Raw genomic sequence first — 25,710 nt, forward strand, 5'->3', positions numbered from 1 at the left:
TGCCATTTCCACTGCTACACAAGCTCTTAAATAAAATAAAACAGTTAAAAAATTCAGTACTAATTTATTACAGACTTACAAAGTTATATATACGCGGGCGCGCGCGCGCGTGTGTGTGTGTGTCGATCTCTTGCCGCACGGGCAAGCGGATTTTTTCTCAAAAGGCTTCAATACAGTACGTAGTATCATATTTCTTCACTCCAAAATGCAACACCTTGCACTTATGAATATTGAAACTACAACCCCACCCCTTTGTGGAAGTTTATTCAACAAATTTAATGAAATAATTATGTTTTTTTGAATACTAGATTAACAAGTAGGCTAGGCCTTTTAACCTTTCCAGCTTTTGGAGAGTGAGTGGGCAGTTCAATCTCCACCAGTAGTCAATCAGAGATATCTGACCCAAGACTATTATAAGCGGCGATCGAAGAAGAGACTGGTAGACAAGTAGACCTCTCCTACTCACTATAAAGAAATAAAAGGCATTAGTTATTGCAGGCGTAAACTTCTGTGGCTAATTGGTTCAAAAGCCGTATTTCGGTGATTACACCACATTTTTTTATTATTCAGTTCTATAAAACACTGAAATAATAGTTCCCGACAAGTTTCGTAAATTTAGATTTACGAAACTTGTCGGGAACTATTATTTCAGTGTTTTATAGAACTGAATAATAAAAGAATGTGGTGTAATCACCGAAATATATCTTTTGAGGCATTAGTTAATTTTTTTTTCATAAACATGTGAAAAAATGTACTGCATATTACACATTTCTAAATGTACCGCATTTGCATTTAATATGTCGTTGATAAATTCTCCACCTATATTAATTTTTTTCTGATATCCTATTTCAAGTCCCCTTCATCCTGGGCCCTGTGCTTGTGCGCAGGAATAGTTAATGCAGAAATAGCTATCGCTGATAGTAAATATAAACTCTTTCTATATATGTACAGTACAAGTATCCTTTGCTTAACGCTGTTTTGTTTAACGTGGGATTTGATTAACGTGACGAAATTAATCGCGACAATCCCTTTATATATGCAGCAAGAGTTTTAATTAACGCGCCTTTAAATTTACCAAAATTCCATACAAAATACCACGTCATTGCTACAAACCATGGAAATGGGCATCACTGCAACTTTCAAAACCTATTTTCTTAAAAAGACATTCTCAAAGGCAGTAGAAACAACAACGGGAGGAAATGCGATTAGGCTCTAAGAATTTTGGAAAAATTTTAACATTAAACACGCAACTGAAAACATTCATGACCAGTGGGAGCAAGTGTGGTGAAGACCTTGGTTTTGATGGTGTTGATGCATATGTTAAAGAATGATAAATTTAGTTTAATCCTTTATCCAATTATAAGCAAATAAAGTTTGCACCTGAAGTATCTTCAGGACTGAGGCAACTCGTGGTAATTGTGGACCAAGCTCTCATCACTGTTGTCTTAGTATCTCCCATAATGCAAAGCATATCTCCTTGTGGACATGTACAGTATAATGCTATGCATTAAGGGAAGGGCCACTACCCAGACTGGTTTCGACCTTTATTGAGGTCTCGTCAGTGGGAGCCAGACCCAGAGGTGATGATTCTAAGGTGGAAGCAATGGAGAAGTCATATTTACCTATACAAGTTGCCAGAAGGTGTCTCACCTTATTATTAAATTACTCTAGATTTAGAGAAAGATGTTGAAAGTTTTTTTTGCTTGGTCCACCTTTACCACGAGTTGCCTCAGTCCTGAAGATACTTCAGACGCAAACTTTGTTTGCTACACTTTGATGAAGGATTAAACTAAATTTATTATAGTCTAACCAAGTGGGAGGAGACTTTCAAAATGTTAAAGAATTATTGGATTCAAATTCAAAAGATTCCAGTGACAACGATCTGCTTGAAATTGAACAACAACAACGCTCATATGAAGACACCGAACAAATGGAATGTGAAGATGAGGTTCCAAAGGAGATAACAATCAAAGAACTGGATGGAATATTTCGCAGTTTAGAATCGCTTAAGCAGCAAGTAATGGATGTGGATCCAGATCTAAGATCTAAGATCTAAGAATGCTTGTTTGCCGAGGTCTAGAGAATTATTTTGCTTGTTATCGTAGAATATACTTATAAGAAAAAACTAAAACGACTAACTTTTTTGATAATATAAAGTGCAGTAACTAATGTAGGTACAAGCATTTATTAAACATTTACTTTGCATTAATTTTTTATCTTTCCTAAAAGAGTACCATATAAAACGAATTATTAATACAGTAATCGATCATGGACGAATTGCAATTGTTACCATTGATTATTATATTTGATTTACGCGGTAACATCGAGCGATCAATTAATCGCGTTAATCAAGGGATACCTGTATTTCATATGTATTTTACTTTTTTTAATTTCCTTTCAGTAGAGGGCACAGCTTATGCTATTACAACAATAAGCGGGGTGGCTTGACAAGTATGAATGTTGTAAAATGTGTTTTGTTGACTGTTTTGTATGTAAATTTTTTCTGTTATGGTTTTGAAATTGATCCAAATGGTTATGTATTGTATTGTCCCTGTATGGGTAAGTTTTTCACGAAATATATTGCTTTCTGTAAAAACAGACTGGGAAACGCTGACTATTATTAAAGGAAGTAATGCCGCTCCTGATTTTTTATTCTTCAAGCCAGCTGAGATTATTTATCATGCATCATTTAAAAACTTTAATGATGCATGAATGCCCTATACCGCATCTGTTTCTCACCAGTAACCGGGAAATCAACAAAAGCTGCATGACATGCATATGACGTGATTGACAACAGGCATTTGAGATAGAAACACATTGTTATTCTATAATGGCTCCTCCATGAAGGCTGTAGACATTGCGGCGTGCCCCCTCATCAGTGCTGACCGTTATTTGCAGAATACCTGTTGTAAACACATGCAGATACGAAAAACCATGAACATGAAAAAGACGATAAAGTAATATAATAAAATGGACAACAATAATAAACACAGTATAATAAATCATAAATCAAATGTGCATAAAGAAATATTACTGAAACATAACAAGGTCAAGTTTTTTTGTGCTGAGACAGATAAAATGTTGAGAGTCCAGAGTAGGAATGTCAATAGAGATAGCCAGTGAAAAGGAAAACCTTAAAGTGGAGAAATACCAACAATGCTATTGACATCAAAAGGTATTCCAACCCAAATGTTAACAGAATAAAGAAGACAAACACAGACAATGAACAAACATCACTGATGCCGTCAACATCAGTGATAATAACAATAGCTGCAAATACAAAACAAACACTAGAATTTACAGAATGCAACCAGTGCAGCCATCAAGAACTGCCAACACCACCAAGAGCATTACCATACAGCTCTGGCCTGTAGTTCCTGAATGCTAATCTAATCTTCAATCAGTGAAATCAACATATTGTTCCTTGGGAAATAAAAATACTAATGGAAGTATCAGAAACAGTAATACACTACCTAACACCATTGGTCTGTGACCCTGAAAGCTAGCCTGACCTATTAAAGTTAGCAAAATAACATTGCCCACAAACAATTAGTGGAATGGATTGCCAGAGATGGTTGTGAGTGCCCCAACAGTGAATAGGTTTAAGGAGATGTATGATAAGTATTTTGTTAAGGGATAAAGTGGGTCTCCTGCGATGAGTCTTTTGACCTCATGGAGTACCCATATTAATAATAATAATAATAGTACTTTAAACACTATCACCTAAAACTCATGAGAGAACTCGATAACAGACACATTCATGCTAAAAATAGACGGTCTCATTGCTAAGATCAACAGAAATACCTTCTGAAACATAACAGAAAACAATAGAACAGTTATGTTTCAGAAGGTATTGTTTTCTGTTATGTTTCAGAAGGTATTTCTGAAACATAACAGAAAACAATAGAACAGTACCACAGATGAAGGCATCAAGAAGTGGGGGGGGGGGAAATGACACTGCCTTCATCACTCTATTTTGTAAATTTCTCAGTCATTGGAGAGAAGTAGTTATCATATTCCAACATACTTAAAATGAAATGGTCTATGGATTTCATAGACCATAACTATGAAATCCATGTGACAGTTTATTTATATTTATAATAAACATCATATGGATTCCCTACTCATCATATAGCTTTAAAAGAAGATTTTGAAAATGATATGCTGAAAATACTAAAACAACCTACTGATAGCAAACAAATGCTTCTTTATTTCCCTTTCTGTTTCATGTTAGGCTCACTGGCTTGTCATAGCCAAGTAACTTGGTTTCTTAGAAACCTCCTATTCTATCTATCCCCTTCTCATCTGTCTAGGATGGGTTGAATCCCCTTCTAATGAGGGATTACTGATGTATTAATGCAGCCGATTCACCACTCTGCTGCATCCCCTAAGGGCAATATTCATGACTATCCATGTGTTTGTTCACGGAGACAGTTTGCCTGCTTGCGGGATGAATAACCGTAGATAAACGGGAGCAAAAAACCCTGCTATCCTCACCCAAGACTGGCTAACTTGACTGTAGCTGAGGAAGATCCTTAAGCTCCTCACGTCATCAAAGGGAATCGAACCTTGGACACTCCTCCCCCAGGCATATAGTTGCAGTGTGCATAGCCACTAGGCTAACCATGCGGACCTTAGAAACCTACTTACTGCTTATGATAGGGTGGTTAATCCTATCTGCATAGTATGTTATCATTGTTAATTGTGTTCTTCTGACTGATCTGCCCATTTTGCAGAATATAAAACCTGACTTTTCATATGAGATAAGCTAACTCACTTTCGCTTGCAAAGTCCTGAAGATTTTTTACTCCTAAATGGAATTCAGATTCGGGTCTTCTGAACTGAAAGGAATCATCAGTACTAACTGAACAGTTTTAATTGATCTCATTAAAAATTTAATGTTTTCAGTATGTTCATGTCAAAAAAGTTAGACAAACCCTCACTGATTATTTTGCATTGAGATTTATAACACATAATATCTAGTGAGATTATTTCTATCTTTTTAAGGATATCTTGATAATGACAATTACATATATGATTTTAAACCTAAACTCTTGACTTACAATACCAGTGAGTCATCTGGTGTTAATTTCTGGATTAATTCTGCAGAAATTAAAATAGTGTGTACTATTCAGTGTGAATTATTTAGGAAGATACTTTTGATTCTGATTGCTTTTAATATCCATAGCATTGTGTGCATATTTCCAACTTTTCTGGCCTCTTATATATTTTCACATAGGACGATTTGGAAATCAAGCAGATCACTTCCTTGGTGCGTTAGGTTTTGCACATGGACTTAATCGTACACTAGCTCTTCCACCATGGGTAGAGTATGTTCCAGGCCGTGCACGATCTGTAAGTATTCTTTATATTTGGAATTATATGTATGTGTGTATGCATAATGTGTGTGTATATGCTTCTGCTAAAATGACCTCATCATTTTTCCACTTTCTCAACACTGTATATACTCTTACAGTCTACTGGTCAGGTATAGCTATACGATGACAGCTTGATCTCTGATGCTCAACTATAAGCAAAAGCACATTACTTAGTGGGTGGTACAATCTTCACATCACTGGAAGTTGACATTTATGGCAACTGGCACACACTAAACAGAAGATTAGATAGTATTTTGTGCCACTGTGCAAAAGAAGAAGAAACTGTTATGCAGATTTTACTTTTACTTTTTACTGGAGTTGCTTCTGTTTTTTCATGCTTTTCATTAGTTGAGTTTCTTGAAATCAGTTAGTTGAAATATTGTTTTTGTTGTGCTCTTGTTTGTGATGAATGTTTTGCTATTTTGTGTGTTTGTGTTATATTAGGAATTACAGTTTATTTTTTATGATGAATGTGGCATTGTGAGGAGGTTGTGTGTTGATGTTTTGTGGCGGAAGATGTATGTGATAATGTGTTTTACAATGTGGTTTTTTGAGGTGAGAGATGGTGGGTGTTTTTGAACCGATGGGGATGTATTTTGGAGGTGGCGGGTGTGTTTTTTGAAGTCAGTGTTTATGAGCTGTGGAATGTGAGTGAGTGGGCAGGTGTATTTTCCAAGTGGATGTATTTATAGGTAGTGGGGGGGTGTTTTAAAGTAGGACATGGTGGATGAGATGTTTTGGAGCTGGAGAATGGTGGATGATTGTATTTTTCAGGTGCATGCTAGCAGTTTTGTATGTTGAAGAGATAGTCACCGGGGTGGGCTGGTGTTTACAGGTGGAAATGGGTGGTTGGAATGTGATGTCATGGCACGGTGGTGGTGCATTGATCGTTCTTGTAATGTCACTTCCAGTGACATTCTCGCAGGGTAGTCTCCGAGGGTAGTTGGTCTAGGATACAAGATTGCACAGGGAATTTGAAATGGAAAGTAACAGCCACCACCTAGTGTTAAGCATAATGAAAATGAATGTCACTCATTTGAAAAAAAAAACGTATACCAAAATTTTGAAAAGAATCGCGCTTCTCTTCTTACAGCAGGCTGTGAGTTCAGATCTTGCTATGTCCTGTTTATATATCCATTAAAAATCTTAGTGTTTTGAAAATGCCCTATATTTTGTCTCTTTAGAGAAGAATTTCTAGGTTTTTAATCATCTATTTCACAGCATTTTATGTGAGGGATTCTAATTAGAAAGGAAAAAAACATGGCACAACTGTAGATTTAAATATACATATAATACTGGATTAAAAATGAAAAGTTTTTCAGACAGGGCTAAGTTACCTAGTCTTAAATAATTTTCAAATGTAAGCCTTTCAGTATAGTTATGTTTTTAAAAAAAGCGTTTTTTTTTTGTCTGTTTTGTGATAACCTCTTTTTTTAAAATTTACTATTCTCTCTAGTACTTATTTCTGCTCTACATTAATAATTTTTATAGGTATTTTGTGGTTAATTTTTTTTCTGCATTCACTTTATTGATCATTTGTTGAAGTTCTTTTGCAGAGTTTCCTAAAAGATAATGTCATGCACTTCTATCCTCTGAATAGCCTTCCTAATGAAGCATTCCCAAACTGCAGCCTGCAACTCTTAAAAAAAAAAAAAAAAAAAAAAAATCAGTAAATTTCTATCTTGGTTCTCATCTATCCCCCATTTGTGATTTGTGAATGAGAAAAATTTCTGCAAAGATGATTTTGCAAATTTTGAACAAAGATCAAAAACAGTTGTGGTTTGATGTTTGTTATGATATTTCTTCACAGATAGCTGTTTTCAATAGGACTATTATCAGTAATGAAACTTTGACCCCGAAACACTCAATGGAAAACATCATCTCCATGAAGACTGAAAAAAGAAAAAGTACAAATGTCATAACTGCAAATGAAAACAATAGTTGTTCATTTTTTTCAATATCATAAAGGCAAAGTTCATTTTGAATTCATTAAACAAAGACAAACATTGACCCAGTATTATTATTTAGCAGTGCTGGCATGCATGAAACTGTTCATAAGAAGAGATCAACTTTGGCTGAACAACTGGATCATCCATCACAACTAACAATGTTCCCCTGTGATGCACAGCTGCCCAAAAATTTGTGATTAAAAACAATCAGAAAATTGAACCATCTTCCATATTCATCTGACTTATCCTCTTGTGACTTTAGGCTTTTCCCAAAACTGAAGAATGGCTTGAAAGGATTCAGATTTTCTGACATCCACATCATATGCAACAGTATTAAAAGTATTCCAGACGGGAAAATGTTTTGAATAATGACGATATTGCCTAAGTTCATTACTGCACAAGGATAATAGTAACCAGTAGTCTACAAGTAAGCAAATGATTTTTATATGTGCTTTTCAGGAATTTAATTGTCACACTTTGTATATTGCAGTCAGCTTGTCGAAATGGTTGGTTGGTTAATTAGCTATTTTTTATTTTTATGGCGCAAAGCCATCAAAGATCATACTGCACCAGGAAACAGGTTATAGTAGTATGTATGATAAATGGTTAGTAAGACAATTGCAAACATCCATGCCACTGGCAAGATTTAAACCCGCAGACTCTTGGCTGGAGAGCGGATACGCTAACCACTCAGTCAATCAGGTCGGCTGTCCAAATGGAAATTGATGATGCTGATGAAATGAAATGATTAATGAAAATTTCCATTCCTCCTTTAATTTTCTGTTAATGTTTTGTTAAATTTTCTGTTTATGTTAGCTACTGTTTTGTTGGCTGTGCTATAGCATATGCAGCTATATTGTTAGTTATTCTTCTTAATATGAAACATTAATTTCCTTTATGCAATTTTTTTATATATTGTAGGTACAAGTTCCTTTTGATACATACTTTAGAGTTGATGCATTTAAGGATTATCATAGCGTTATGACCATGGAAGATTTTATGAACAATCTTGCTCCTCTTATATGGCCTGTTGGTAATAGAACAGGTAAGTGATCCTGTTTCCATTTTTCCTTGTGTGTTAGGCTTAATGGTCACCAAGAACCTGGCTTCTTTGAAACCTGATTAATGCTCTTATAGGCAAGTAATCTTATCTGCATGGTATATTATTGCTGTCAGTTGCATGTGTTCTTCTGGCCTGTTTTGCTGAAAAACCTAAATTTGTTTAAGGAAAGCTGCATCTGTATGAGACTGACTCACTCTGCAAAGCCCTGATAAAGGTTCTAAGTATCCTAGATGGAATTTGAACCCAGTTCTTTCCAACCAGAGGACAGTATCAAAACCATCTCAGCTACAGAGGTTCTCCATATGATTAATATTAAAGAAAAAAAATTAAGATGAAACTAATATTTTTGTTAAAATATTATTTTTAACAAAAATATTAGTTTTTGTTAAAACTAATATTTGTTAGTGATAATAAAAATGTCTTGTGCCTGAATGACATTATACTTTCTGATCTCTTGCTAAAGCAACTAGTTGTAATTTCTGTTTGCCCTTGCTTGTTTCTTCTGCACTCAGATAGATCCACTGCATCTTTGCCTTCATTTGACCACATGACATTCTTTTTAAATTTTGAACCATGCATAAGCAGCTGATCGAAATCCTTTATACCCATAACGAACAACACTGATCCATTTAATGTCCAGTTTCCTTTTGAACTTTCATCACAAAGAAAGAGCAACTACAAAAATCACGAGCAACTTTATCACATATATAAAGTCCGTTGGAATTGATTGCAACTCTCCTCTTGTTCTCAGAGTCCATTAGCATTTACTTGTAAGTTTGAAAATCATTACATATTCAGCCCATGAGATCTTCATTCTAGTACCTTCATTTAATTCTTTCTAATGTGTTGGAAAGGTCTGTTATCATCCATTTTCCAAATTGCCTTGAAGCCTCTCAGCTTATCAGCCCTCCATAACACAGGTAATCAAGGGATCAGTAGTGTCTAGAACTGAGTGGATAATAAATGCTATAGAATGAGTCAAAGAAACAAAGACTGTTAGTATTAGGTTTGCTAAGGTTTGGACTGCTTTGACCTATCAGAATAAGTACTATCCTCTCGTCTTTCCTCTAGCATTTGAAATCAGATACATTTTCTTCTCTATTCATGCATGTGTTGGTGTTCTCCTTATGTTTCTCTGTTGATGTTGGTGTATTTTCTCAAGACTAATCTTTTATGTCCTATCTTCATTTTGTATTAAACTTTCACTGATTGCAGATTCCTTTCCTAGCTTATTGATAACAATACTCCGTACTTCTAATTTCGGAAACTTTTAAGAATATATACAGACAGCTTCTTGAGCACTGACCATTGCTTAAGAAGCTGTCTGTATATATTCTTATGTAGATAAAGATAATCTAGTTGATTTCAGTCGCTCCAAAATTTAATTAAATATACAATCGAATGGTGAAAATCCCCATTTGATTGTATACTTGACTGTTTGAGGACCTGGGTACTGTCAAGTATAAAATCAAATGGGGATTTTCACCATTTGATTTTATATTTAATTAAACTTTATTAGATTTAATTAGATTTTTCTTCTTAGAATAATAACTCTGGGGTGCTTAAGGGTAAAAGCTGTATAACTGAGAGGAGATCTCCACATAGCCTTTAAAGGAATGCGGAGAACCGACCACGGCTTCTGACCTAATGTCCAATCCTCGCCTTCTCGTGGTGCACCCTGTTGGGTATCTCCTTGGATACTGAACAAACGAGGATGGGCGGGCAATTTGGGATTTAGCCAACCAAATTGTATTCTTATTGGTTAAACCAAAATAAAAAATGATGGTATGACATGACAAAATTTCATGCTGGCTGGGGTGTCGCCCGGTTAAACAAGGCCCCCATTGTTTTCGCCAGGGAACCAGGACGAGCAGCGAAAAGTCAGTTACTGGAACAAATCTGAAAACAAACCTCAACTCAACATCACCAGACTTAAAGATCGGCACTATCAACATAAGAAGCCTGAATGGCAAAGAAATGGAGCTAGCTGAGGAATTAGATAAGTACCAGATCGACATATTAGGGGTGACTGAAACAAAAAAGACAAAAATGGGTGAGATCTTTCTGAGCAATAAATACAAAATGTTATATTCAGGCAATGACAATCAAGTAAAAGAAGGAGTAGCCATAGTATTCAACACAAAATACGAGGATAATCTTCTTGAATAGCAGTCAGTCTCAAGTAGAGTAATGTTGGCAAATATGAGAATGGGGAACTGGACAATGAGACTTATTTTTGCCTAGTAGAACCTTCTGTCCCACAGAAGGTTCTACTAAGGTAGAAGTGGAGGAATTTTTTGAAGCTTTAGAAAAAGAAACTGACACAATGAAAAAGGAAAAGTTGATCCTTGTTGAGGATCTAAATAGCAGAGTAGGAAATGATTGTGAGACATACAAAAATATTTTAGAAAAATTTGGAGAAAAGAGCAAAGCTAATAATAATGGCAAATATCTGTTGGATTTCTGCTCAGGACATGGACTGGTTATTACTAACACCATGTTCCAACATAAAAATGTGCACAAATTCACATGGAGAGAAAAGCCAAGGAATAAGAAAAGTCTCATTGACTATGTTATTGTTCATAGTGATGTTTTCTCCCTGGTGCAGGACACCAGAGTGTACAGAAGATTTGAAATTGGAAGTGATCACTATTTGGTCTTGAGTAGGATAAAATTGAATTTCATATTGAAAAGAATAACATGTAAGAAAGTTTTAAAGCGAATAAAAGTTGAGCAGCTCTCAGATGTGAACTGTAGACTAAAATACACAAAGATTATTGAAGAAAAAATGAAAGAGTTTGAGAACAGGAATCAAACCTTGGAGATTCAGTGGCAAACTCTGAAGAAAACATTGATTGATTCTGCCAGAGAGGCATGTGGTGAGGTTGTCTGCAAGGATAAAAAAATCAGAACTCCATGGTGGACATAGGAAGTTAAAGACGCAGTGAAGGAAAAGAAGATAGCATATCAAAAGTTCCTGGCAAATAAGTCAGCTTTTGCTCTTAGAGAATACAGAGACAAATGTAAGAAACTGAAACATTGTGTAAAACTAGCTAAACAAAAGTCATGAGAGGACTTTGGCAAGAATATAGAAAATAAATATCAAGAAGGTGGCAAAATATTCTGGAGGTTGTTGAATAAGCTTAGGAATGGAGGAAAGAGTGCTGTAAAAGGAATTAGAGATGATAAAGGTGACATCAAAACAGGAAAAAAAGATATCCTTGACGTATGGAGTAATTACTTTGAAAAACTGCTAAATGAAGCAAGCAGTGATGACAGCACTGTGGTAAAAAAAAACACTGACCAGGCATGCAGTCAGGAATACATATCCATACTTGAAGTAGAAAAAGCCATCAAAGGCTTGAAATGTGGAAAGGCAGCTGGAGTAGATGATATTAGACCAGAAATGCTGAAGTATGGTGGTATAAGAGTCTTACAGTGGCTGCACTGCATAGTTCAGAAAGCGTGGACAGAGGGACGAATTCCCGATGATTGGAGTAGAGCTCTCATAGTACCCATATATAAAAAGGGAAATGAAACTGAATGTGAGAATTACAGAGATATTTCCCTACTGAGTGTTCCCAGTAAGATTTATGCCACTATAATTGAGAAACGTTGTGAAGAATTGTGGAAGAAAAGCTTGGTGAAGAACAAGCTGAATTCAGGCCAAACAGAGACTGTCAGGATTGGATCTTCACTTTACGACAAATAGTTGAGAAATCATTGGAATATAACAAAGATCTGTATTTAAGTTTTGTTGATCTGGAAAAGGCATATGACAAGGTACCAAAAGAGAAGCTATTCAATACGCTGCAGTTATATGGTGTCAATGGGGCATTATATCAAGCAATACTTAGTCTTTATTTGAGTTGTAAGTCAGTAGTTAGAATTGAAGGAAGTACAGGACGATGGTTTAATGTTAAATCTGGTGTGAGACAAGGATGTACATTATCCCCTCTGTTATTCATTATCTATATGGATCACATTATGAAGGGAAGTGGTATTAAACATGATATCAGAATTGGAGATGTTAATGTCAGCTCTTTGCTTTATGCGGATGATGTTATACTGCTAAATAAATCCGCTACAAGTCTGCAAGATTCTCTGACTAAATTGAATAGCTGTTGTAATAGATATGGTATGAAGGTCAGCAATAAAAAGACAAAGACAATGAAAATAGGCAGAATCATTGAAAATCTCAACTGTGTTTTGAATGGAGAACCTGTGGAACAAGTAAAACATTTCAGCTACTTAGGCACGATTTTTACTGAAGATGGTAAATTAAATATAGAAATAGACAACAGAATCAGCAAACTGGTATGGTGGAAGTTAATTGAATAAATTCATATGGAATAAGAGAGAAATTAGTCGGAACACTAAATTAGCTGTATACAAGATAGTTTTCAAACCAGTTTTAACTTATGGATCTGAGAGCTGGGTCAGAAGTAAAACACTTAACCAAAGACTAGAAACCGCAAATATGAGATTCCTGAGAAAGATTAGAGGCGTGAACAGATGGCATCAATGGCAATATCATATTAAAACGAGGATATTAGGAAAGAACTTGACATTGTCAGCATCCAGGAATGCATTTGCAGAGCTAATCTCAGGTGGTATGGTTACTTAAACAGAATGAGTGAGGAAAGATTAGCAAAACAAGTGTTCTCTGCCAGGTTGGCAGCAAAACGACCCAGAGGAAGACCAAGATATAGGTGGATTGATACGGTACAAAGTGCCTTAGACGATAGAAATATAAGATCTGATAATGTTGGAGTCTTGACAAATAACAGACTGATTTGGAGGAAAATTGTAGATAGGAAGTTAGTAATGATGTAATTTTTTTCATGTAGTACTATCATATCCTGTGCATCCCTTGAGGGTACATGGCAGGAAGTTGTTGATGATGAATAATAACCCCAAGTGTCTTTTGATATAAAAGTATGAGATTGCTATTTTATTACTATCTCAACCAGTGTGGCTTGTACATAAGCACTGCGATACTGCAGTACCCCAAGGAAAAAACAAAAAAATTAAATTTTATTTGTGTTTATAAATAATAACAATGCTTACAACATTATATAAATGCAATACAACATGTTAAAAGTTACAGCTTATGTTTCGACATTGAGTAGTTAATAATTGGAATTGTTCGATTAATGCTTTAGATTATGAAACAAATGCACTGTGATCTAATGTAGTGTCGGAATTATCACGTTCGGTCACCTGCGGCTACACTTGCCGATATTCGTTTGCACTTGTCACTGCGCGTAACAAGTGAATCCGACACTGCTCGTTGAGCAGTGTTGCTACAGATAAATTGTATGCTTGCGCACATTATTTCTGTGTACGAAACTTTTACTTTGTCAAGGCAAAAATAGAAGAATCAATTTTATTTTCAAATAATATTTTTAATAAAGCAATTTTTTAATATATAATTTACTTATTAATAAATCGGTTACTGATTAAGAAAAAATGAATTATTTTTCTTATTTTGTATATGCAGCACCCTCACTTAAAATTTTCACCAGCCGCCACTGATCTCAACATCAAGGCAGGAGGGTGGGGTTTCCTTACCTCCATCCAGTTGAAATATCTCACTTGAGTAACTGCATACTCCTAATCCTACCCCATGATAGTGTACTAAGTTTGGATGGCCATACAAAAAAAAAAAAAATAAACACTAATTAAAAATCCCAGACTGTATAAACAGTGATCAGACTGATTAATTCTATTACTGAAATTTTGCTTCTTATCAGATATTGATGTTCTGTTTCTACTGCTTCTTTGATAGATTCTTTTATGCATCTTATTCATTTGAAATGGCCTTTTTATTTCTACTACTACTCTCATCAGAAGGCAGTCAATATATGAGTGACTAGTTCATGTGCAGAAATTTATTATTCACTGAAAAAACATTTCATCAAAAAAAATTAAAATTCTGAAGCAATTCACCCTTAAGACAATTTACTGAACAACAGTTTGGGTAAAAAATAATTCACCACAAACATGTAAATCATCAAAAAAAAATGCAAAAAATGAATTAAAATGGTAGTATAATCAAAACATCAGTTAATTAAAACTTAATAAAGTGTAAAGTGATAATTTAAAAATATTAGATCAAATGAATAACACTATAGCTTTGGTATAACATTATCTTATTGGCATTTACCCTATTAAAGTTGTAACTTTGTATTGTCACACTGGAAAGAGTAGAAATCCTCTTGAAAATTAAACTGAAAAATAATGTTGCTTCTACTTTTTAGTTCTTTGTGCCTAAAGTGAACAATATCAAGTGTCTTTATGAAATGCATTTAGTACAGTAATAGATATGATAAAGAAGCGCCTATAAGGATATTATCATCTTCTTTAATAATATGCTTAAAATTTTATTATATTGCAGTTTTTTGCTTGTGGTTTATTATGAAGTAAATCACATACATAAGAGTGATAAATGCAGTACTTTTATTTTCAACATTATGCAAGTTATTATTTTTATAATGATTCAACTTTAGGAATGAACTATATAATAAAATTTATATTATTACTTAACTTATATTATAATGATAGTATAAATTGACAATGATGCAGAAAATAAAGACCAGGAGATTTACATAGAAACATAAAAATAGCAGACATATAATACATTGAAACATTAAATTTTGAAATAAATATGAATATAAAAAAAATATTAAAATTAATAATAAACAATCTGTAATATGCATGACAGGCTAGCAGTATTAACGACCGTGCTGGCTGGGCTGTTTCAAAAAAATTTGTCATCATATTATAGAATGATGAGAAACAAGGTTGCCTTGAAACAATGAGATGAGTGGAATTTAGTAACTTTTTTTTTTATTGCTTTGAGATTAAAACGCGATAATTAATTTCATTTTATTGCCATGTGGACAAAAATAAATGTGGTCCGTGTTTGTTTATCATGTAGTGGTTGGGTCATATGTTTAGGAATTGAGATATATAGCTTGCATTTATCCTGAAAATCAATAATACTAACCTTCTTAATATCAGGGGTGTATACTAACTCTGTGGCATGTAACAATATTTCATTCAGGATTTTTGTTGATATTGCTAGCTTTTTTTTTTTTCATTACAAAAAAGGCACTTAATAACCAAGCAAAAGGGAGCCCAGGATGTTTTGGCATACAAAGTTGAAAAAGCATGTCATGGACAGAGTTGAAGGCATATTTAGAAAATGGAAAGAGAAAGTACAAGACAAAGAATTCAGAGATGTTACTGAAGAAGGAAAACGAGTGGGAAAAAAATCTAAGATCTCTTGGACATGATAAAAATTTCAGAAGGCAAGGAATTCCTGTTGGCATAGAGAGAAAAAGATTGCAGAAGTGTAGGGAAATGGGAAGTGTAGACAGGGCACTTATAAAGAAAGAAGCTGCAACAGAGAAGTGAGTAGAAAATTTTAGAAAGAGAAAATGAAGAGAAGGTTAACTGCTTTTGACAGGCCACTTTGACATCATCATCTGAAAATGATGAAACAATTCTTGTAATGAACAAGTCAAGTGTCAACTTCAAAATTACTGCTGAAACATTGAAGAGAAATTATTGTTGATGAAAGGTTGGTGGCTAGCCTTGATGTTGACGAACTTTGTGATCAGAAGCAGTGATGGCACTGATTCCATCAATTAAGAACCTAAGCCATGATTCCGTGGAATACAATGGGACCCTTACGAATGAAGACCAGAAACAATTTCTTTTGTTGGTCATGACTGCAAGAAAGAATGCTGCTGAAATAACAAACAGCAAAACCAGTAAATTTAAGAATTTGCAAAATTTGTATTAATCTGTTTGAATAATAAAGTTTCATTTTGTAATTTCCTTTATAACTGATGTTGATGTTCATTTGAAAAAAATAAATGCTAAAATTTACTAATTAAATAAAAAAACTAAAGAAATTCACTTTGGGTACTAAGGAGGAGTATCTAACAAATTCAGCACTAATACAAAATTAGATAAAGGATAGAATATCCCAGCCACTTGTATCACAACTTAAAAAAAAAAAAAAAAAGAAGTTGTATACTATATTAACTAAAAATTGAAATAAAAATTAATTAATATGCAGAATTTGCATTATTGTCTTTTCTATTTTTTTTTTTTTTTTTTTGAGAAATTCTTATTATTATTTAGTTTTCTGCTATACTGCCAGAGGAGACAGCAATGCGTGTAATGCAAAAGAAGGAAATCCTTTCGGGCCATTCTGGGACACGTTTAATGTAGACTTTGATAAATCTGAATTTTATCAACCTCTCCATTATGATGTATATCACCATAACATGGCAGAAAAGTGGAATGCCAGGTAACTTAACAGTTATAATATAAATTTATAAATTTTGAATATGTTTTTACCTTTATACTTAGAAATTTATTTCTGTATCTTTTTTGAAGGGATGCTTAAGGGCAAAAGCTAGATAACTGGGAGAAGACCTTCACAAAATCTGTCAGGAATGTTGAAAACTGACCAGTGCTTCTGACCCATTATCTGATCTTACATTCTCTGTTATTATGTATTTACCAGGATACTGAACAAACACAGATGGTTTGGCAAATTTGAATTTTGCTACCCAAATGGTGTTTTGTATTGCCTTAAACCACACACAAAAGATATAACAATACACCATGATCAGATGCCATGCTGACTTGGTTAAACAAATCCTCCATTACTTTCATCAGAGATCCAGGGTGACCATTATAAAAGTTTCCTCAGCAGAATTGAAGATAGGCAACACCATCAGTATAACAAATATCAGTAGAAAACAAGTAGAACTAGCAGAAGAAATTACAGAATTACTATATCAAAATAACTGGTATTGTATTCAAAGTAACCACAAAGCTCTACTTTTTTGAATGGCAGCCAGTTTCAAGCAGTGTCATTAGGTCAAATTTTAAAGTGGCAAATTGAACATAGAGGCTTATTTGTTCTTGCAGTCCCATAGAGGGTTCTAGTAAGGAAGAAGTAGAGTAATTTTTCAGGTCATTTGAGAAAGTAGCTAGCATAAAGAAAAAGCTGGTTTTGGACATCTAAACAGTAATGTAGGAAATTAATCCCAGATACACTGAAATGTTTTGGAAAATTTTGAAGGCTTACCAAATAAGACAGGTTCCGTCTTTCTTCTACAAAGAAGGAATCTGTTAACATTTTTTGAAAAACTGAGTTTTCTCTAAGGGCTGTAACTGAGGAAAACTGTGTTGGAAAAGTTATTCCAAAGTTTAGAGGTAGAAAGAATGAATGAGAGGATAATAAGTTGGTTCAGTATGTTTAGCGCTGGAGAGGGAATAGTTGTTGAACAGGTTACTTGTGTTGACAGGTTAAGGGGCAGAGCAGAGGAATAATGCAGCCAGTTCATTGGAACAATGCCCATTAAAATACCCAAGAAAGAGGCATAAGGCAGTGCATCTGTGCAGGTTGTGGCTGGAGTGAGTATATGAAAGAAAAATCGCCTTAATCAAATTGTCTTCTTCTGGACAGCATTAAGCATTTTAGGGAAGTTTTTGGCTCACCACCTCATATGCCAGAACAGTATTCTCATACTGTAAGTTTTAGGAGTTGCACAGGTGAGAAATAATGTCTTGAGCAGAAAAGAACACCCAGTGTGTTTTAGATCCAGAGGCTGTGGATGTAAGAGTTTATTCCAGGAGAGGCTAGAGGAGTAAATTAGTCCAAGAAGAAATATCTCGTGAGGAGATCCGAATATTATTAAAGGTGGGGTGGATAAAGTGCAATATCTTTCATCTGAAATAACACATATTGTGTTTTGGTGGCATTGAAGTTGACAAGGTTGTAAGAACAACCTTGTCAACTTCAAGGTTGTAATTATTGTTGTCAACTTACGACGAAGTTCTCACTCCACTGTAAGATGATCAGAATTTAAGGCACTACTTGTGAAAGATCTTGTAGCTTGGAATATATGAGCACTGCAATATTTATCAAATGAAAAAGAGGAATGGAGCATACTGTCATTGGCAGAACTATGGGTAAGATTTAAGGTTAGTGATAGAAAGTCATTTATGAATAAAAAAAACAAAAAAGTGTTGGTGAAAGTGCAGAACCCTGGAGTACTCCAGCATTGGTGGGTAAATCTGAAGAAAGGATCCATCCACCATGACATATAGTGAACAACCAGAGAGGAAATTGGCAATCCATTTGCAAAGAGTGGATGGTAAATCACAAGTTGCTAAGTAGGCCTTTGTACCAGACCTGATTGAATGCTTTGGAAATGTCTAGAGTAACTGTCCAACTTTCATTGAACCTTTCTAGCCAAGCTACATAGATGAGTGCTAACTCATTTATGTAGCCTGTGGAATAATCCATATTGGTGGTCACTAATTAACTAGAACGCTTGTAGGTGGTGAAGGAGTTGATTATTAATAACTTTCTCCATGATTTTGGATAGAACTGAGGTGAGCATAATGGGACAATAATTGAATGTCTGTCTTGTATCTCCTTTCTTTGGGATATAGGCTCGTTTCCATACTGTAAGGTAGTTGCCAGATGAGTATAAAAGATTGTAGTGATGATACAGGATGGATGTTAGTTCAGGAACAGAACACAAGTTTAAGCACAGTTGAAGGGGTGGGGGGATATACCATTTTGTTCAGAAGACTTGTTGTATCCAAACTATTCAACATTCTTCTTATGTCTTTTTTGCAGGAGTTGGGGAAAAAAATGATATCAGAAGGTTGTCCTTGTCTTTGAATGATGTTACAATGATACCATCTAGATGTGAGAGAAGTGAAAACATGGATGGGTACAAAGCTTTGACTGCTGTTTAAGTAGCAGGAGGAAAGTGTTTTGCACATGGCACTTTTGAAGTCTAATTTGTGTTGTCTAATAGTTTTTGCAGTTGATGCATGCTGTCTATTGTGGCACCAAAGAGCACAATACTGAGAGTTCCTGGATGAATGAGGTTCTCCATCTAAGTCTTCTTTCTAGAAGACTTAGATGAAGTTGTGGTCTGAATTGCCAATAGGAAAGCTGGTATCTACAGTATTTTGTCAGGAGAACTAGTTAAGAGATCAAGGGTGCTGGGAGAGTGGAGAGAATTATCATATTCTAGTGGGAAAGATGAACAGTTTATATAAGATTTTTCTGCTAGCAACTATCACTGCATCTCTTCCCATTTAATCAGTGAAATTGAAGAAGGGAAGCCATTCTAGTTGCAAACATTGAAGTCCAAGAAAGTGACATCATTGTTAGGTATTTGGACCATAGTTTAGCTTCAAAGACAAATAATGGAAAAAGCCATATAGAATTTGCAAAGCAATAAGAACAGCAAATTCTCTGTCATGGACTGTCTTCACAAATGTATACAGGTTGTGGGTGAAGGAATCATACAGAGTGGAATGTAGTTTGGAAAGTTAAGGTGGACAGAAGTGGTTAATGTATCCTAGTTTAGGTACTTTCAAAAAATAGCAGATCAGGTTTAGATATCTTTAAGGAAAGTCTTATTGACAATATTATTGTTGTTAGTATCTTCATACCAATTCAGGATACAAATGCATTTGATTTAGAATAGAATGAAGTTGTTTAGTTTTGAGTAGGATAAAAGGGAGTCAAATTGAAAAGAGAATTGTGTATTAAAGTTCTAAAATTCAATTTCAAGCATCTTTTGGAAGCGAATTGTTAGGTTAGGTTAGTATTTATATCAATATATAAATATTGATATAAATGATATCAGTATATAAATATAACTGCAAAAATATGAAAGTTTGAAACTAGAATTAGAACTAATGACAAAACAAAGTTATCTGCAAGCTCAATAACTTCATGGTGGACTTAAGAAGTTAGAGGAAGTCCTAGAAAAGAAGAAATCATTTGAAGGTTCCTGGCAAATAACAAATAAGTCAGCATGTACCCTTAGAGAAAAATGCAAGAAAAATAAGTTTTGTTTTCAAGTAACAAACTGAAGTCATGAAAAGACTTTGGGAAAAATTGTAGAAGATAAAATCAAGATGATAACTAGATGTCTTTGAAGCTATTGAAAAAAAAGCTTAGAAAAAGAGGAAAGAATAATGATAAAGGAATTAGAGATGATGAAAGTAACATAAAAAAAAAAGATATTCTATATGTTTGAGTAGTTGCTTTGAAAAATTTTTAAACAAGAGCAGTGACAACAAGGTGACCAGTGGTATTCTCTGGTGATCTGTACTTGGACCATTGTTGTTAAATCTTTACATTAATGATATTGGAAAGAACCTGACAGTAGATTTTTGGTTGTTTGCTGATGATACAAAGATAGTCAGGGCAATTAGAGATGCTACTGATATACATCACCTACAGAATGACTTGAATAAGCTGGAACTGTGGGCAAATGATAATGGTCAGTACGTTAGTAAGTGTAAAGTTACATAAAGATTTCCAACAACATATTATATTGGTGGATTATGCTTGAAGAAACTGATAAGGCTAGGAATCTTGCAGTTATAGTGGATGAGAGGTTAAAGTTCAAAGGTTGCTTAGCAAAGATTGCAAAACAACTCAGAAGATAATTGTGATGCTGAAATGAACATTGGTGTATAAAGATAAAAGGTGATTTTGATTTTGCTTCTTTATAAGTTCTTGATATGACCATTCCTGAATTACATGTGCAGATTTGGTATCTGAACATGTAATTCGAACTGTGTTCTGAAGGGATGAAAGAGCTGTAGAGATGATATAGAGAAGAATTACAAAGACTATGTTGGGATTATGGAATGTATATTATTATTATTATACAATCTCCATGGCATCAGAAGACTCACTGTAGGTGATCCACTAGCCATCATTCACACAATACCTGTCATGCCTCTCCATAAACTCATTCACTGATGAAGCACCCACAACCACCTCTGGCAACCCATTTCACCACCCTCCAAGCTAAAAATCTAGTCCTAACACCCTTGCTAACCACACCCTTATACAACTTCCACTGGTGGCCTCTTGTTTTCTCCTTTCTTGCCACGTACTGAAAAAAATTATGAGGACAGATTGAGAATATATGGGCTGCAGACTGATAAGCAGAAGAAGTTGGAATGATGAGGTTATAGAGACCTATAAACTTCTGAAAGGGTATTATGGAATACCAGTTGAAATTATTTATTATATGGAAAGTTAGTAGAGAACAAGAAGACATCTAAAAAAGGAGATATGGAAGATGAGTTTATATATGGTTATGAAAGGGGTGAGAGCTAGATTTTTTTTTTTTCATGGAGCAGTGGTGAGTGAAGCAACTTGCCTGTTGAAATGGCAGGTACATCTATCATGAATGAGTTTAAGAGAAGGTATAGCAGCTGGTGTTGATGTGCAGCCTTTCTCAGTGAGTCCTTTAGTTCCTGGAGATCTCTTTTAATAATAATAATAATGATGGCTATAAATTTTAAACTTAAAATTATCAGTACTTAGTCGTGCCATTGTAATAATGATAACTTTTTATTATAAAAATAAATGGTTCATATTTAAAAATTAACCAGTGCAGAATATTGAAAAACTTGGGGGGGGGGGGGGTGGAATCTAGGATTAAAATAACATCCATTCTAGCATTCGTATGAGCTGTTTGAAAGGGTAAAAATAAACATAGAATTATGAAATTATTATACTCATTGGTGTTACGATAAATAATTGCACTGTAATTTTCAGATTGTATAACAGTGCATCTCCACATACACACACACACTGTTTTATTTGTTTGTTTTTAAAGTTACAATAGCAGAAATCTGTTTTCATGTAGGTATCCTCCCACAAAGTATCCTGTTCTAGCATTCACAGGTGCTCCAGCTAGTTTTCCAGTGCAGCTGGAAAACAAAGAACTGCATCAGTATCTTGTATGGAGTGATAATATTAAAAATAAAGCCACAACATTCATTAAGTCAACCCTTCCAAAAGGGCCATTTGTTGGTATACATCTTCGAAATGGAATTGATTGGGTATGTTCAGTCAGTGACTAATTTTAGTTGACTTAACATTATTATTTTTATATGGAATATGTGTAAAAAAAATTTGATTACTCAGTTTTTAAAACTGTAATATCACTTTGAAATCAAATATTGTTGGACAAAGTGTTTTTCTTAAGAACAGGTGAAAATATATCATTCCATAACTACTTTGCTATTTTTTGCATCTGGCATCTGCACATTTTATTTCTTAGATCTTTCCATAGTATTTCTGTTTAATGGAAGACTGCATTGCAGTATTACAAAACCTAATGAAAGAGTATATTTTGTATCTATCAATGGTTTTCTTTCACCAACTGCAAATGCATTTCACATCTTTGGCAATGATGACACTCATCAGTAGAATCTTTCTCATTCAGAAGAACCAGCAGTATACAAACATGCAAAATCTGAAGCATATCAACCAGTTTTTTTTTTTTTTTTTTGAAGCTGATTTCCAAAATCATTTTCTGTCCCTTAGTTGGGAAAAACTTACAAAACAAAAACTGTTTGCCTGCAGTTTTTGTAAGTCTTCCAGTAAATTTACATATTATCACTTCAGTGAAATCACCATCCCTGTATTTCCAGTTTTAAGCTTGCAGCACATTCACTGTTGATATCATGAACTGAACCTAGCCATTTTACTGAATTTTAGCATGTGAAAACTGGCCACAGCATGTGCTTCTTTCAATCACCAAAACTGCAGCATGCCTTACTATAACCATATCTCCTAGATGTTTCAAACCAATTTATTTTCAAATCCCATCATTCTGATCTACTCTGCTATGAAGAAAAATCTTGAGTAGTTTAGAGATTATAATTGCAGCCCATTTTAAATGGTATGCTTAATTGCTTAGTGTCTTATTTTTGTACTTCAGTGGAACTATGAGGATTAAATTCCAAGCTGTGATCTTATTAGAAACTAGTTTTTTCCCAAAATTAGGGAACAGTGGAGAATGGAACATAAATCACAAATCATTTGTTGTTTATTTTTAAAAGTTACAATGCCACATCCTAACCATACATGCTTCACTGTAATGAATCCTAGGGACCAGAGACATAGTTTGTTATAGTATAGCACAAAAAAACAGTACTGAACTGTTTTTTTGTTCAGTACTGTTTTTTTGTGCTATACTATACCCATTTACTCCATAACATATATCATTGTAGTTATTCAATACTTTTTTTTTTCAACATACTGTACAAGCTGTAGTGAATTTAAGGGGGAAAATATTGCCTTCCCTCCTTCCACTCCATTCCTATGAAATAAAAGAAATGGTGGAAAAGAACTGAAGAAAGGAAATTGCATAAAATACGAGGGTGGCATAAAATTCTCAGCCTCGACCATAGATGGCAACACTATCGGCAAGATTTTTTTTTTTTTTTCTAAGTTGGTACATCTGTCATAAGCATCCATGTGAAATTGCAAATCATTCTATCAAGTAGTTTGTTTTATACTGCTGTCTGAAGCAAAAGTGTTGTCTATATCCCTTGAAATGGATAAAATTGAGTATCGTGCGCTTATAAAATTCTTTGTAAAAGAAGGTTTAACGCAGAAAGAAATTCATTCGAAGTTTATAAAAGTTTATGGCACTCTTCTGCTTCATTTTCGACAATTAAGAAATGGGCTGCCGAGTTTAAATGTGGTCGTACCAGCCTTGAAGATGATCCATGTGAAGGACGTCCAAAAAGTGTAACCAGAAATCATGGATCTAGTGGCATGATATGGTATTGGATGACTGGTGAGTCAGAGAACATGAAATTGCTGAGATTATAGGCATTTCAAAAGAATGTAGGATATATTTTGCATGAAGAATTGCAAATGAAAAAGCTTTACACAAGATTGGTGCTGCGCTTGCTCGCAACAGATCAAAAACGCACTCACATGAAAATCTATGAACAGTGGCTGGAGTGTTTTAACAAGAATAAAACTGGTTTTGTGCATCGATTTATTACTATGGTTGAGACTTAGATTCACCATTACACACCAGAATCCAAACAGCAGTCAAAACAGTGAACAGAAGCCTGTTGTTCAGCGCCAAAGAAGACAGTTGGTTCCATCATTAGGAAAGGTCATGGTATCAGTGTTTTGGGATGCTAAAGGCATTTTGTTTATTAATTATATTGAAAAGGGTAAAACAAATACTGGGGAATATTATTCCGATCTTTTAACCAGACTAGGTGAAAAAATTCAGGAGAAAAGACCCGGTTTGCAGAAGAAAATATCATCTTTCATCAGGACAATGCACTTGCCCACAAAGGTGTTTTGGCAATGGGAAAATTAAGGGATCTGCACTATGAATTGTTGGAACATCCATCCTATTCCCCAGATTTGGCTCCCTCTGACTTCTATCTCTTCCCAAAACTAAAACTCTTCCTCGCTGGTCAGCATTTTCTTTGAATGAAGAGGTGATTGCAGCTGTAGAGCCGTATTTCGGATCTTACTGAGAACCACTACACGGATGGGATAATGGCACTGGAGCCTCTCTGGAATAAATGTATTAGCCTTAAGGGAGATTATGTTGAAAAATAAAAATAATTTTGAAATTATAAATTCGGTTTTTTCATTGTTAGGCAGAACTTTTCAGACCACCCTCGTACAACAAATTGAAAACAAAAGAAATTGCAAGGAAGTGAACAACACAAATCTCAAGAAATAGAATAAAAGAAATCTCTATTGTGGGAAATGTAACAAATGAAATGGCTGGAAATCATACATTGATGACAGAAAAGGATTGGCAGGAATCGTACATAAAGCACAAAATGACAAGAAAAGAGGACAAGTTCAAACAATAATGAAAGACATGGAAGAGTATGAAATTATAAAAATTACAATCCAGAATTAACATTTAAAATTTGAAATATTAGATTAGCTTAAATTAATATCACTTACCTGAAATCTTCATAGTAAACTAAATAAGTGCAGTCTGTAAACTATTAAAATCTGAAATTACCTGGAAACTTGTATTCATCATCATCATCATCATCATAACACTAAATACAGGTATAGACCATATTGGTCTGTTCCAGTCTCATTATCCATCCAGTATCCTTTTTTGAGGTCTACTCTGCCTTCTCTTTCCAAGTGGCTTATATTTTAGTATTTGCTTAGGATGTTAGGTGTTGACCATTCGGTTTACATGTTCAATCCATTTTTGTTTATAATTGTTTAGTTTTTCTTCTATTGATTTTGTTTTTAGTTCTTTTAAAATGTCTTCGTTCCTTTTTTGATCTAATAATGTGTATTTTGCAGTTCTTCTCATAAATCTCATTTCACTTGTTTTTATTCTTTGTTTATCTTGTTTGTTTATTGCCCAAATTTCATTGTCATATAATAATGTGGGCACTGCTAAACTATTGTATATTTTCAAGTGTGTTTCTTTTT

At 34.4% G+C, this 25,710-nt stretch overlaps 1 protein-coding gene across 1 annotated transcript in view; it reads left to right on the top strand.

Annotated features, from left to right (window-relative positions):
* The first annotated feature begins 2,431 nt into the window (after positions 1–2,431).
* Positions 2,432–25,710, top strand: part of O-fut1 (O-fucosyltransferase 1) — a 45,149-nt gene continuing 21,870 nt past the window's right edge. Inside the window, exons 1-5 of the mRNA XM_090411059.1 lie at positions 2,432–2,559; positions 5,240–5,355; positions 8,249–8,372; positions 16,548–16,716; positions 22,124–22,319. Of these exons, the coding sequence (XP_090267185.1) occupies positions 2,454–2,559; positions 5,240–5,355; positions 8,249–8,372; positions 16,548–16,716; positions 22,124–22,319 (711 nt within the window). The 5' untranslated portion in view covers positions 2,432–2,453. The remainder of the gene's footprint in view (positions 2,560–5,239; positions 5,356–8,248; positions 8,373–16,547; positions 16,717–22,123; positions 22,320–25,710) is intronic.

The sequence above is a fragment of the Typopeltis vanoorti genome, chromosome 21 (genome assembly GCF_054136105.1).
Source record: "Typopeltis vanoorti isolate ZY-2024b chromosome 21, IOZ_Tvanoo_1.0, whole genome shotgun sequence".
Classification (NCBI taxonomy): Eukaryota; Metazoa; Arthropoda; class Arachnida; order Uropygi; family Thelyphonidae; genus Typopeltis; species Typopeltis vanoorti.